General features: G+C 41.5%; 1 protein-coding gene across 11 annotated transcripts in view; it reads right to left on the reverse strand.

Moving 5' to 3' along the window:
• The window catches only part of LOC139747372 (polyamine-transporting ATPase 13A3-like), a 113860-nt gene extending 99929 nt beyond the window's left edge, over positions 1-13931 (reverse strand). For 3 of the 11 annotated variants that reach the window (XM_071659614.1, XM_071659612.1, XM_071659607.1), the window contains exons 1-2: positions 13667-13919; positions 10173-10232 (exon numbers count right to left, since the gene is read on the reverse strand). In XM_071659614.1, the coding sequence (XP_071515715.1) occupies positions 10173-10206 (34 nt within the window). In that variant the 5' untranslated portion in view covers positions 10207-10232; positions 13667-13919. Of the gene's footprint in view, positions 1-10172; positions 10233-13304; positions 13403-13484; positions 13542-13666 lie in introns of those variants that run through there. The other 8 variants (XM_071659618.1, XM_071659616.1, XM_071659610.1 and 5 more) reach the window with 6 other exon arrangements.
• Positions 13932-15155: the final 1224 nt, after the last annotated feature.

A 15155-nucleotide genomic window follows, 5' to 3' on the forward strand; every position in this document is an offset into this window, starting at 1 on the left:
AAGATTTTGAGTAATCGGGGCCTGAACATGCAGGAGGGTGAAAGGCATGCAAGGAATAGAGTGAATTGGAATGATGTGGTATACCAGGGTCGACATGCTGTCATTGGATTGAACCAGGGCATGTGAAGCGTCTGGGGTAAACCATGGAAAGTTTTGTGGGGCCTGGATGTGGAAAGGGAGCTATGGTTTCGGTGCATTATACATGACACCTAGATACTGAGTGTGAACGAATGTGACCTGTGTTGTCTTTTCCTAGCGCTACCTCGCACGCATGCGGGTGAAGGGAATTGTCATTCCATGTGTGGCAGGGTGGCAACGGGAATGAATAAAGGCAGCAAGTATGAATTAAGTACATGTGTATATATGTATATGTCTGAGTATGTATATATATGTATACGTTGAAATGTATAGGTATGTATATGTGCGTGTGTGGACATGTATGTATATACATGTGTATGTGGGTGGGTTGGGCCATTCTTTCATCTGTTTCCTTGCGCTACCTCGCTAACGCAGGAGACAGCAACAAAGTATAATAAATGTAATAAATAATATATAGGGATAGGGGAGAAAGAATACTTCCCACGTATTCCCTGCGTGTCGTAGAAGGCGACTAAAAGGGAAGGGAGCGGGGGGCTGGAAATCCTCCCCTCTCTTTTTTTTTTTCAAAAGAAGGAACAGAGAAGGGGGCCAGGTGAGGGTATTCCCTCAAAGGCCCAGTCCTCTGTTCTTAACGCTACCTCGCTATCGCGGGAAATGGCGAATAGTATGAAAAAAAAAAAAAAAAAAAAAAAATATATATATGGTGTGGGAGGAAAGTTGTTAGAAGCAGTGAAAAGTTTTTATCGAGGATGAAAGGCATGTGTACGTGTAGGAAGAGAGGAAAGTGATTGGTTCTCAGTGAATGTAGGTTTGTGGCAGGGGTGTGTGATGTCTCCATGGTTGTTTAATTTGTTTATGGATGGGGTTGTTAGGGAGGTAAATGCAAGAGTTTTGGAAAGAGGGGCAAGTATGAAGTCTGTTGGGGATGAGAGAGCTTGGGAAGTGAGTCAGTTGTTGTTCGCTGATGATACAGCGCTGGTGGCTGATTCATGTGAGAAACTGCAGAAGCTGGTGACTGAGTTTGGTAAAGTGTGTAGAAGAAGAAAGTTAAGAGTAAATGTGAATAAGAGCAAGGTTATTAGGTACAGTAGGGTTGAGGGTCAAGTCAATTGGGAGGTGAGTTTGAATGGAGAAAAACTGGAGGAAGTGATGTGTTTTAGATATCTGGGAGCGGATCTGGCAGTGGATGGAACCATGGAAGCGGAAGTGGATCATAGGGTGGGGGAGGGGGCAAAAATTCTGGGGGCCTTGAAGAATGTGTGGAAGTCGAGAACATTATCTTGGAAAGCAAAAATGGGTATGTTTGAAGGAATAGTGGTTCCAACAATGTTGTATGGTTGTGAGGCGTGGGCTATGGATAGAGTTGTGCGCAGGAGGATGGATGTGCTGGAAATGAGATGTTTGAGCACAATGTGTGGTGTGAGGTGGTTTGATCGAGTGAGTAACGTAAGGGTAAGAGAGATGTGTGGAAATAAAAAGAGCGTGGTTGAGAGAGCAGAAGAGGGTGTTTTGAAGTGGTTTGGGCACATGGAAAGAATGAGTGAGGAAAGATTGACCAAGAGGATATATGTGTCGGAGGTGGAGGGAACGAAGAGAAGAGGGAGACCAAATGGGAGGTGGAAAGATGGAGTGAAAAAGATTTTGTGTGATCGGGGCCTGAACATGCAGGAGGGTGAAAGGAGGGCAAGGAATAGAGTGAATTGGAGCGATGTGGTATACCGGGGTTGACGTGCTGTCAGTGGATTGAATCAAGGCATGTGAAGCGTCTGGGGTAAACCATGGAAAGCTATGTAGGTATGTATATTTGCGTGTGTGGACGTATGTATATACATGTGTATGGGGGGGGTTTGGGCCATTTCTTTCGTCTGTTTCCTTGTGCTACCTCGCAAACGCAGGAGACAGTGACAATGTATAATAAATATATATAAATAATATATATATATATATATATATATATATATATATATATATATATATATATATATATATATATATATTTTTTTTTGCTTTGTCGCTGTCTCCCGCGTTTGCGAGGTAGCGCAAGTAAACAGACGAAAGAAATGGCCCAACCCACCCCCATACACATGTATATACATACGTCCACACACGCAAATATACATACCTACACAGCTTTCCATGGTTTACCCCAGATGCTTCACATGCCCCGATTCAATCCACTGACAGCACGTCAACCCCGGTATACCACATCGCTCCAATTCACTCTATTCCTTGCCCTCCTTTCACCCTCCTGCATGTTCAGGCCCCGATCACACAAAATCTTTTTCACTCCATCTTTCCACCTCCAATTTGGTCTCCCTCTTCTCCTCGTTCCCTCCACCTCCGACACATATATCCTCTTGGTCAATCTTTCCTCACTCATTCTCTCCATGTGCCCAAACCATTTCAAAACACCCTCTTCTGCTCTCTCAACCACGCTCTTTTTATTTCCACACATCTCTCTTACCCTTAAGTTACTTACTCGATCAAACCACCTCACACCACACATTGTCCTCAAACATCTCATTTCCAGCACATCCATCCTCCTGTGCACAACTCTATCCATAGCCCACGCCTCGCAACCATACAACATTGTTGGAACCACTATTCCTTCAAACATACCCATTTTTGCTTTCCGAGATAATGTTCTCGACTTCCACACATTCTTCAAGGCTCCCAGAATTTTCGCCCCCTCCCCCACCCTATGATCCACTTCCGCTTCCATGGTTCCATCCGCTGCCAGATCCACTCCCAGATATCTAAAACACTTCACTTCCTCCAGTTTTTCTCCATTCAAACTCACCTCCCAATTGACTTGACCCTCAACCCTACTGTACCTAATAACCTTGCTCTTATTCACATTTACTCTTAACTTTCTTCTTTCACACACTTTACCAAACTCAGTCACCAGCTTCTGCAGTTTCTCACATGAATCAGCCACCAGCGCTGTATCATCAGCGAACAACAACTGACTCATTTCCCAAGCTCTCTCATCCCCAACAGACTTCATACTTGCCCCTCTTTCCAAAACTCTTGCATTCACCTCCCTAACAACCCCATCCATAAACAAATTAAACAACCATGGAGACATCACACACCCCTGCCGCAAACCTACATTCACTGAGAACCAATCACTTTCCTCTCTTCCTACACGTACACATGCCTTACATCCTCGATAAAACTTTTCACTGCTTCTAACAACTTGCCTCCCACACCATATATTCTTAATACCTTCCACAGAGCATCTCTATCAACTCTATCATATGGGAGGGTATTGATTGAGAGGGTGAAGGCATGTACAGAGCATCAGATTGGGGAAGAGCAGTGTGGTTTCAGAAGTGGTAGAGGATGTGTGGATCAGGTGTTTGCTTTGAAGAATGTATGTGAGAAATACTTAGAAAAGCAAATGGATTTGTATGTAGCATTTATGGATCTGGAGAAGGCATATGATAGATATATAGATATATATTGTTGTTCGCTGATGATACAGCGCTGGTGGCTGATTCATGTGAGAAACGGCAGAAGCTGGTGACTGAGTTTTGTAAAGTGTGTGAAAGAAGAAAGTTAAAAGTAAATGTGAATAAGAGCGAGGTTATTAGGTACAGTAGGGTTGAGGGTCAAGTCAATTGGGAGGTAAAGTTGAATGGAGAAAAACTGGAGGAAGTAAAGTGTTTTAGATATCTGGGAGTGGATCTGGCAGCGGATGGAACCATGGAAGCGGAAATGAATCATAGGGTGGGGGAGGGGGCGAAAATCCTGGGAGCCTTGAAGAATGTGTGGAAGTCGAGAACATTATCTCGGAAAGCAAAAATGGGTATGTTTGAAGGAATAGTGGTTCCAACAATGTTGTATGGTTGCGAGGCGTGGGCTATGGATAGAGTTGTTCGCAGGAGGGTGGATGTGATGGAAATGAGATGTTTGAGGACAGTGTGTGGTGTGAGGTGGTTTGATCGAGTAAGTAATGTAAGGGTAAGAGAGATGTGTGGAAATAAAAAGAGCGTGGTTGAGAGAGCAGAAGAGTGTGTTTTGAAATGTTTTGGGCGCATGGAGAGAATGAGTGAGGAAAGATTGACCAAGAGGATATATGTGTCCGAGGTGGAGGGAACGAAGAGAAGTGGGAGACCAAATTGGAGGTGGAAAGATGGAGTGAAAAAGATTTTGAGTGATCGGGGCCTGAACATGCAGGAGGGTGAAAGGCGGGCAAGGAACAGAGTGAATTGGATCGATGTGGTATACCGGGATTGACATGCTGTCAGTGGATTGAATCAGGGCATGTGGAGCGTCTGGGGTAAACCATGGAAAGCTGTGTGGGGCCTGGATGTGGAAAGGCAGCTGTGGTTTCAGGCATTATTGCATGACAGCTAGAGACTGAGTGTGAACGAATGAGGCCTTTGTTGTCTTTTCCTAGCGCTACCCCGCACACATGAGGGGGGAGGGGGATGGTATTCCATGTGTGGCGAGGTGGCGATGGGAATGAATAAAGGCAGACAGTGTGAATTGTGTGCATGGGTATATATGTATGTGTCTGTGTGTGTATATATATGTGTACATTGAGGTGTATATGTATGTATATTTGCGTGTGTGGACGTGTGTGTATATACATGTGTATGGGGGTGGGTTGGGCCATTTCTTTCGTCTGTTTCCTTGCGCTACCTCGCAAACGCGGGAGACAGCGACAAAGCAAAATAAAAAATAAAATATATATATACATATATATATATATATATATATATATATATATATATATATATATATATATATATATATATATATATATAAAGGGGAAGAGTGGTTTGGGAATGTCTGGGGAGTAAAGTCAGGGGTTAGTGAGAGGACAAGAGCAAGGGAAGGAGTAGCAATACTCCTGAAACAGGAGTTGTGGGAGTATGTGATAGAGTGTAAGAAAGTAAATTCTCGATTAATATGGGTAAAACTGAAAGTTGATGGAGAGAGGTGGGTGATTATTGGTGCATATGCACCTGGGCATGAGAAGAAAGATCAAGAGAGGCAAGTGTTTTGGGAGCAGCTGAATGAGTGTGTTAGTGGTTTTGATGCACGAGACCGGGTCATAGTGATGGGTGATTTGAATGCAAAGGTGAGTAATGTGGCAGTTGAGGGAATAATTGGTATACATGGGGTGTTCAGTGTTGTAAATGGAAATGGTGAAGAGCTTGTAGATTTATGTGCTGAAAAAGGACTGATGATTGGGAATACCTGGTTTAAAAAGCGAGATATACATAAGTATACTTATGTAAGTAGGAGAGATGGCCAGAGAGCGTTAGTGGATTACGTGTTAATTGACAGGAGTGCGAAAGAGAGACTTTTGGATGTTAATGTGCTGAGAGGTGCAACTGGAGGGATGTCTGATCATTATCTTGTGGAGGCTAAGGTGAAGATTTGTATGGGTTTTCAGAAAAGAAGAGTGAATGTTGGGGTGAAGAGGGTGGTGAGAGTAAGTGAGCTTCAGAAGGAGACCTGTGTGAGGAAGTACCAGGAGAGACTGAGTACAGAATGGAAAAAGGTGAGAACAATGGAAGTAAGGGGAGTGGGGGAGGAATGGGATGTATTTAGGGAATCAGTGATGGATTGCGCAAAAAGATGCTTGTGGCATGAGAAGAGTGGGAGGTGGGTTGATTAGAAAGGGTAGTGAGTGGTGGGATGAAGAAGTAAGAGTATTAGTGAAAGAGAAGAGAGAGGCATTTGGATGATTTTTGCAGGGAAAAAATGCAATTGAGTGGGAGATGTATAAAAGAAAGAGACAGGAGGTTAAGAGAAAGGTGCAAGAGGTGAAAAAAAGGGCAAATGAGAGTTGGGGTGAGAGAGTATCATTAAATTTTAGGGAGAATAAAAAGATGTTCTGGAAGGAGGTAAATAAAGTGCGTAAGACAAGGGAGCAAATGGGAACTTCGGTGAAGGGCGCAAGTGGGGAGGTGATAACAAGTAGTGGTGATGTGAGAAGGAGATGGAGTGAGTATTATGAAGGTTTGTTGAATGTGTTTGATGATAGAGTGGCAGATATAGGGTGTTTTGGTCGAGGTGGAGTGCAAAGTGAGAGGGTTAGGGAAAATGATTTGGTAAACAGAGAAGAGGTAGTGAAAGCTTTGCGGAAGATGAAAGCCGGCAAGGCAGCAGGTTTGGATGGTATTGCAGTGGAATTTATTAAAAAAGGGGGTGACTGTATTGTTGACTGGTTGGTAAGGTTATTTAATGTATGTATGACTATCCCTGGGGATAGGGGATTAAGAATACTTCCCACGTATTCCCTGCGTGTCGTAGAAGGCGACTAAAAGGGGAGGGAGCGGGGGGCTGGAAATCCTCCTCTCTCGTTTTTTTTTTTTTTTTTTTTTTTCCAAAAGAAGGAACAGAGGGGGCCAGGTGAGGATATTCCAAAAAAGGCCCAGTCCTCTGTTCTTAACGCTACCTCGCTAACGCGGGAAATGGCGAATAGTTTGAAAGAAAGAAAGAAAAGATGACTCATGGTGAGGTGCCTGAGGATTGGCGGAATGCGTGCATAGTGCCATTGTACAAAGGCAAAGGGGATAAGAGTGAGTGCTCAAATTACAGAGGTATAAGTTTGTTGAGTATTCCTGGTAAATTATATGGGAGGGTATTGATTGAGAGGGTGAAGGCATGTACAGAGCATCAGATTGGGGAAGAGCAGTGTGGTTTCAGAAGTGGTAGAGGATGTGTGGATCAGGTGTTTGCTTTGAAGAATGTATGTGAGAAATACTTAGAAAAGCAAATGGATTTGTATGTAGCATTTATGGATCTGGAGAAGGCATATGATAGAGTTGATAGAGATGCTCTGTGGAAGGTATTAAGAATATATGGTGTGGGAGGAAAGTTGTTAGAAGCAGTGAAAAGTTTTTATCGAGGATGTAAGGCATGTGTACGTGTAGGAAGAGAGGAAAGTGATTGGTTCTCAGTGAATGTAGGTTTGCGGCAGGGGTGTGTGATGTCTCCATGGTTGTTTAATTTGTTTATGGATGGGGTTGTTAGGGAGGTAAATGCAAGAGTTTTGGAAAGAGGGGCAAGTATGAAGTCTGTTGGGGATGAGAGAGCTTGGGAAGTGAGTCAGTTGTTGTTCGCTGATGATACAGCGCTGGTGGCTGATTCATGTGAGAAACTGCAGAAGCTGGTGACTGAGTTTGGAAAAGTGTGTGGAAGAAGAAAGTTAAGAGTAAATGTGAATAAGAGCAAGGTTATTAGGTACAGTAGGGTTGAGGGTCAAGTCAATTGGGAGGTGAGTTTGAATGGAGAAAAACTGGAGGAAGTGACGTGTTTTAGATATCTGGGAGTGGATCTGGCAGCGGATGGAACCATGGAAGCGGAAGTGGATCATAGGGTGGGGGAGGGGGCGAAAATCCTGGGGGCCTTGAAGAATGTGTGGAAGTCAAGAACATTATCTCGGAAAGCAAAAATGGGTATGTTTGAAGGAATAGTGGTTCCAACAATGTTGTATGGTTGCGAGGCGTGGGCTATGGATAGAGTTGTGCGCAGGAGGATGGATGTGCTGGAAATGAGATGTTTGAGGACAATGTGTGGTGTGAGGTGGTTTGATCGAGTGAGTAACGTAAGGGTAAGAGAGATGTGTGGAAATAAAAAGAGCGTGGTTGAGAGAGCAGAAGAGGGTGTTTTGAAGTGGTTTGGGCACATGGAGAGGATGTGAAGAAAGATTGACCAAGAGGATATATGTGTCGGAGGTGGAGGGAACAAGGAGAAGAGGGAGACCAAATTGGAGGTGGAAAGATGGAGTGAAAAAGATTTTGTGTGATCGGGGCCTGAACATGCAGGAGGGTGAAAGGAGGGCAAGGAATAGAGTGAATTGGAGCGATGTGGTATACCGGGGTTGACGTGCTGTCAGTGGATTGAAGCAGGGCATGTGAAGCGTCTGGGGCAAACCATGGAAAGCTGTGTAGGTATGTATATTTGCGTGTGTGGACGTATGTATATACATGTGTATGGGGGGGGGTTGGGCCATTTCTTTCGTCTGTTTCCTTGCGCTACCTCGCAAACGCGGGAGACAGCGACGAGGTATAAAAAAAAAAAAAAAAAATATATATATATATATATATATCTATTATTATTTTTTATTTTGCTTTGTCACTGTCTCCCGCATTTGCGAGGTAGCGCAAGGAAACAGACGAAAGAAATGGCCCAACCCATCCCCATACACGTGTATATACATACACGTCCACACACGCAAATATACATACCTATACATCTCAATGTACACATATATATACACACACAGACACATACATATATACCCATGCACACAATTCACACTGTCTGCCTTTATTCATTCCCATCGCCACCTCGCCACACATGGAATACCATCCCCCTCCCCCCTCATGTGTGCGGGGTAGCGCTAGAAAAGACAACAAAGGCCCCATTCGTTCACTCTCAGTCTCTAGTGAGAGCTGAAAGCAAAACTAAGGAAAGGGGGTGCTGAGATATAGTGTGGTGGTGAGGTATGATGGCTAGTGGCAAGCCTGTTTGTAGATGATATTGTGTTGTTTGCTGAAAAGTGAAAAGGAGCTGCAGAAGGTTGTCACTTTGCTTTATGATGTGTGTAAGCATAGGCAATTGAAGGTAGATGCAAGTAAAAGTAAAGTGTAATAAACTGTGCTTTGGATAAAGGGGAGAGAGACTATGAGAGGTGAGAGAAATTAAATATCTAAGAGCTGTCTTGTGTAAGTATGGTGATATGGAAGGAGAGATAAAGGAGAGTAGAAGAGTCACTGGGTAGTTTTGTAGAATAATGAAAGGTAGAGATGTATGGAAATAATATGACAGCATGGTCCTCCCAACCCTGACCTATGCAGCCAAAACATGGACATGGAATGAGTCACAGAGGTCAAGCATGATGGTTACTGGCAAGCCTGTTTGTAGATGATACTGTGTTGTTTGCTGAAAAGTGAAAAGGAGCAGCAGAAGGTTGTCACTTTGCTTTATGATATGTGTAAGCATAGGCAATTGAAGGTAGATGCAAGTAAAAGTAAAGTGTAATAAACTGTGCTTTGGATAAGGGTGAGAGAGACTGGGAAAGGTGAGACAAATTAAGTGTCTTAGAGCTGTTTTGTGTAAGTATGGTGATCTGGAAGTAGAGATAAAGGAGAGCTCAGTACAGAGAAGAGTCATTGTGTAGTTTATAGACTAATAAAAGGTAGAGGTGTATGGAAATAATAGGACAGCATGCCCCTCCCAACCCTGACCTATGCAGCCAAAACATGGACATGGAATGAGTAACAGAGGTCAAGAATCCAGGCTTTGGAAATAAGCTATTTAAGAGGAACATGTGGTATGACTAGATGAAATGAAGGAAGAAATGATGAGTGTATGAAAGACATGTTATTGCAGGGAATGCAAAGGGAATGGACTGTGGAGTGGCAGAGTGGGTGAAATGCAATATTTTGAGGTGGTTTGTGCATGTGGAAAGGAAGGAAGACTGAATGTTTACAAGAAGAGTGTATGATAGTACAATTAAGGGGGTGGGTGTCAGAGGAAGACCACCTGTAACATGAGGAAATAGAATGGAAGAATACTGGAAGGAGAGAAATGGTGGAAGAATGTGTAGAACAGTGTATGTAAGGTAGGCATGCAAGGATAGGCATAAGTGGAGACTTTTGCCATGAACACCCCCATGATAGGAATTGCCAGAGCAAATGGGAATCAGATATGTAGATAGATAGCTTACTTTCAATTAATTTCCAGGCCTATAAATGTCTACATTTGCCATTTGATTTCATGTAAAGTTTAATTATCATTTAAAAAAAAGTATTATATATATCTCTATCATACTTGATCACTATTTCCCGCATCAGCAAGGTAGCGCCAGGAAACACATATATGTACACAAAACGTCCTTACACGTACACATACATGTCAACATATACATGTACACATACATACATACATATCAACATATACATGTACACATACATATACACAGACACATACATATATACACTTGTATATATTCATACTTGCTCGCCCTCACCCATCATGGATATACAAAACTTACATAACTTGTTGAAGCTGTACTACACTACAAAATTCAATTCAATACTTACCAGATGATCTTACATCTACTTTCCTGTGTGTCATCTCTATAGTTTATGAAGTGGGCACATCTGAAAAAAAAATCATTAAATAGTTCTAAGGTGTTAAAGTAATGCTGGTAACAGCTAAGAAAAGAATAAAACATAAAGTTGATTGAAAATTTTTTATGATCTATGCACTGACATCATTCAAAATACACCATTTTTCAACCCAAAAATTCGAATTCATCTATGAATCTCAAGCTTAATTATTTTATCTTCTCAGATCAGTTTCATAACTGTTTTGTTAAATCTAACAAGGATGACACATGATAGTAATGCATGATTTTCATAGTCAAAAAATTTTGGCTACACTATACCACATATAATCAAGGACAATCTCACCACTGCTGTAATTATTTTCATCTCTTCATCAGCATTTTCAAAAGCTAACATAACTCTAAAAAATTATTTATTTTATATTTATTACAATTTGTCGCTGTCTCCCGCGTTAGCAAGGTAGCGCAAGAAAACAGACGAAAGAATGGCCCAACCCACCCACATACACATGTATATACATACACGTCCACACATGCACATATACATACCTATACATCTCAACATATAGACACACACCCAGACGTATACATATATGCACATGTACATAATTCATACTGTCTGCCCTTATTCATTCCCGTCACCACCCTGCCACACATGAAATGACAACCCCCTCCCCCCAGCATGTGCGCAAGGTAGCGCTAGGAAAAGACGACAAAGGCCACATTTGTTCACACTCAGTCTCTAGCTGTAATGTATAATGCACCGAAACCATAGCTCCTTTTCCACATCCAGGCCCCACAAAACTTTCCATGGTTTACCCCAGATGCTTCACATGCCCTGGTTCAATCTAAAAAATCATCTATTTATATTCAAACCCCCTAAAAATGGAATACATCAAAACAGTAACAATAAAATCAAAATATCAAGCAGTAGTACACAATGAAAACAAATAAAATCAAAATATCAAGTAGTAGTACACTATAAACTCTGTATCAATCAACATAAATAAAGACCGCATCTTTTATATCACCATCCATAATTATGAAGATTGATGAAACAAAGTGATAGTCAACTGATTTAAAAACAGAAAAGACAGTAGCTTATACTCAGGGAAGGTAATGAAACTAAGATACATGGGACACATACGTGGTTATGGAAGGTAATCAAACTAAAAGGGAGTGGACGACATAGCAAACAAGTTGCCCAAAAGAAGAATTTGCAGTCATCTGTGTTCTAAGGTGGCTTGAGCACTTTATTTCTAAGACTAATCCTACAGGGTGAAATCAAGAATACCTCCATCATTCAACTGTAAATAGAAACCTAGTCCTTATTATTGAGAATTCAAGAAAGTTAAAGACAAACCCTGCTACATAAATCTGTTGTGTATCACAGCCTATCAAAATGGTGTGCTCTAAATGAACGAATCAAATGTCAGACTCCTAGTACACCTAGTATGGGGATGAAGTAAAATGCATGCAATGTGATGATATCACTTCAACAAAAAAGATACCTATTCATGATGCATCTTTATGGCATTTTTATCTTGTCACGTATGTCATACATATACATATGATGGTATTTTTTTCACCTACATGAGAATAACCTCAGATGCTGCATGCCATACAAGAAGACAGTGGTGGGTACTGGATTCAATTAACCTTCTTAATCATTAAGCAAGGCTTCAGTACAACTGATGAACAATGGAAGCAACAAATGTGAAATGCCATTTGGCAGCATATATTTGGTACCTACATTAATAACATCTTATGGATATAACATCTGCCATGCCATTCTCCTTATAAGCTATGAGCCCCTTAAATGCATTAACCTCTATAAAACCTTCCCTTTCCATTTAACACAATGGTGCTGCTCTCTCCATTCTACATAAATCATTTTGGCCTTTGTTCTCATGAGTTGTTTGCATGTGTTCCCACCTGAAAGGTTTAAGACCCATTAGACACATCCGACTGTTGTTTCCCACAGTTTCTATGTGGAATCTGACCCCTAAAGGATTGGCCCTTATGATACCTCCTTCTTTCCCTGAAAAGTTAAATTGTGGAATTATCTTGCTTTACTGTTTCCCTCTTCATATAACCATTCTTCCTTCAACATTTATGCCTACGAACTCTTAAAGATCCCTGATTAATTTTCACTTTTTTTCTTATACATTTTTCTTTCACCCAAAACGGCCTCATTTTGGGCATTTAAGGTATATGGAACACTTACAGAAATCAACAGAAACAATGAAAACCTCACCCAAGTTTACATATGGGCAGGATGTACCATACCTTTCGATGCCTTTTGTCAAAATATATAGAAATTATCATCTTCCTCATACCACTGGAGGCTCATGTTCATTAAACTTACATGCATGGGGCTGTGTTTGTGTGGTAGCAAATAAAGATAATGCCTAAACTTCCCAGCAACTATATGCAGAAATGAAATATTTTTTTCTTTTGGTATCTTTTTCAAATTTTCAACATATACCAAAATAATACATGATTGATCATCAAGCTAAGAGATTTCGAACGTCAAAAAACACATCCCCAAGGCACCCCAATAGAAGCCCTTCTATACAGTCCCCAGCAGCAGGTACCACTAATGCTGATACATATCCACTATAAATACTGACTTTCTGGGAGGGTATGGTGAGATTTTCATAGGTTCAATTGATCTGTTACAAGTTTAACATTTTGTAGTAATTACCTAAATATTTGTTTTGATATTCATGATCCTCAACACTGCCACTTTACACTGCAGGATTATAAACTTCCAAATCAGGCAGCATGAAAATTACTTTGTTCTCGTAACATTACTCTAACATTACAAAACAGATTCACTGAATACCCTAAATTAGTTTCGTTGCAGGGCTAAACTTGTCATTCACCCTGTGTTGATGAAGACAAGTTCTTCACTTACATTTTCCATAAATCTCTTTAGTTGCCATAGCCCTCCCCACTACCAATTTATTCATTACTGTAGGATTACGTAATCAGATGATTATATTATTACTGCCTTACTACATCCCATCTACTAAGATATAGTCTACTGAAATGTTTTTGTTCCTCAAGTCACTTTTGTGTTGCCGTTAAGTAACATACTTACCTTATATCATGTATGTAAAATGAATTCCCATTAATTACATCGTGTCAAAGGAAACCAACACATCATGTGTAGTGCACCCATACAGCAGGCCTTAACCTGTTCAAGTTATGGACCAACATTTGGTGAAAGTAGAGTTGCGGAATACTGAACCCTTCACTACTCCCCGTATTGTACACTTACTTAATAACCACGGAACATTTCCACTCCTGGTGACATGTGGACCCATCTCCATATATGTAGCCTAATTCACAAAACAAGTAAAAATAATAAACGTGTCATGGGTGTTGAACATTCTCTACCATCGGGTTCGCCCATAAAAAAAAAAAGACATGAAATAACCAGGACCATGAAAGGTTACCCACCTGTGGCATTTTAAGTAGTGACTGCAGTACATACGTCAGGAACTTCCACACGAGTTGCCAACCATAACAGCTGACTCAGCGGGGTTGTTTGACGTGTACAAGACCCTACGACCCGCGGGTGACTGCTGGTGTTCCAACCCGTGGGAGTCGTCGCTGGTCCCGGGGTCACCGACGCACCCGGCAGAGTTACGTTCCCGTACGGTGGCAGTGGTGTACCACAGATTTCATCCCCTAGGACCATCAAGATTATCTCGTATGTCAATCACTCCACACGGTGGTGGTGCACCACAGATCTCACATCCCCCAGGACCATCAAGATTATCTCGCATGTCAATCACTCTACAGTGAATCCACATCGAAACATATCCTTATCTAATTCCGAGATTGATCGTACTGCAGTAGCTTAATAAAATCTCTTGCAAGGCTGGTAAATTATACATCATTTATTGTAGTATGGAGTATTACATTATACAGTGCTTTAATACATTTTCTCTGATTTTAAAATACGTGTCTGTTTGTATATATATATATATATATATATGTATATATATATATATATATATATATATATATATATATATATATATATTTTTTTTTTTTTTGCCGCTGTCTCCCGCGTTTGCGAGGTAGCGCAAGGAAACAGACGAAAGAAATGGCCCAACCCACCCCCATACACATGTATATACATACGTCCACACACGCAAATATACATACCTACACAGCTTTCCATGGTTTACCCCAGACGCTTCACATGCCTTGATTCAATCCACTGAAAGCACGTCAACCCCGGTATACCACATCGCTCCAATTCACTCTATTCCTTGCCCTCCTTTCACCCTCCTGCATGTTCAGGCCCCGATCACACAAAATCTTTTTCACTCCATCTTTCCACCTCCAATTTGGTCTCCCTCTTCTCGTTCCCTCCACCTCCGACACATATATCCTCTTGGTCAATCTTTCCTCACTCATTCTCTCCATGTGACCAAACCATTTCAAAACACCCTCTTCTGCTCTCTCAACCACGCTCTTTTTATTTCCACACATCTCTCTTACCCTTACGTTACTTACTCGATCAAACCACCTCACACCACACATTGTCCTCAAACATCTCATTTCCAGCACATCCATCCTCCTGCGCACAACTCTATCCATAGTCCACGTCTCGCAACCATACAACATTGTTGGAACCACTATTCCTTCAAACATACCCATTTTTGCTTTCCGAGATAATGTTCTCGACTTCCACACATTCTTCAAGGCCCCCAGAATTTTCGCCCCCTCCCCCACCCTATGATCCACTTCCGCTTCCATGGTTCCATCCGCTGCCAGATCCACTCCCAGATATCTAAAACACTTCACTTCCTCCAGTTTTTCTCCATTCAAACTCTCCTCCCAATTGACTTGACCCTCAACCCTACTGTACCTAATAACCTTGCTCTTATTCACATTTACTCTTAACTTTCTTCTTTCACACACTTTACCAAACTCA

The sequence above is a fragment of the Panulirus ornatus genome, chromosome 68 (genome assembly GCF_036320965.1).
Source record: "Panulirus ornatus isolate Po-2019 chromosome 68, ASM3632096v1, whole genome shotgun sequence".
Taxonomy (NCBI): Eukaryota; Metazoa; Arthropoda; class Malacostraca; order Decapoda; family Palinuridae; genus Panulirus; species Panulirus ornatus.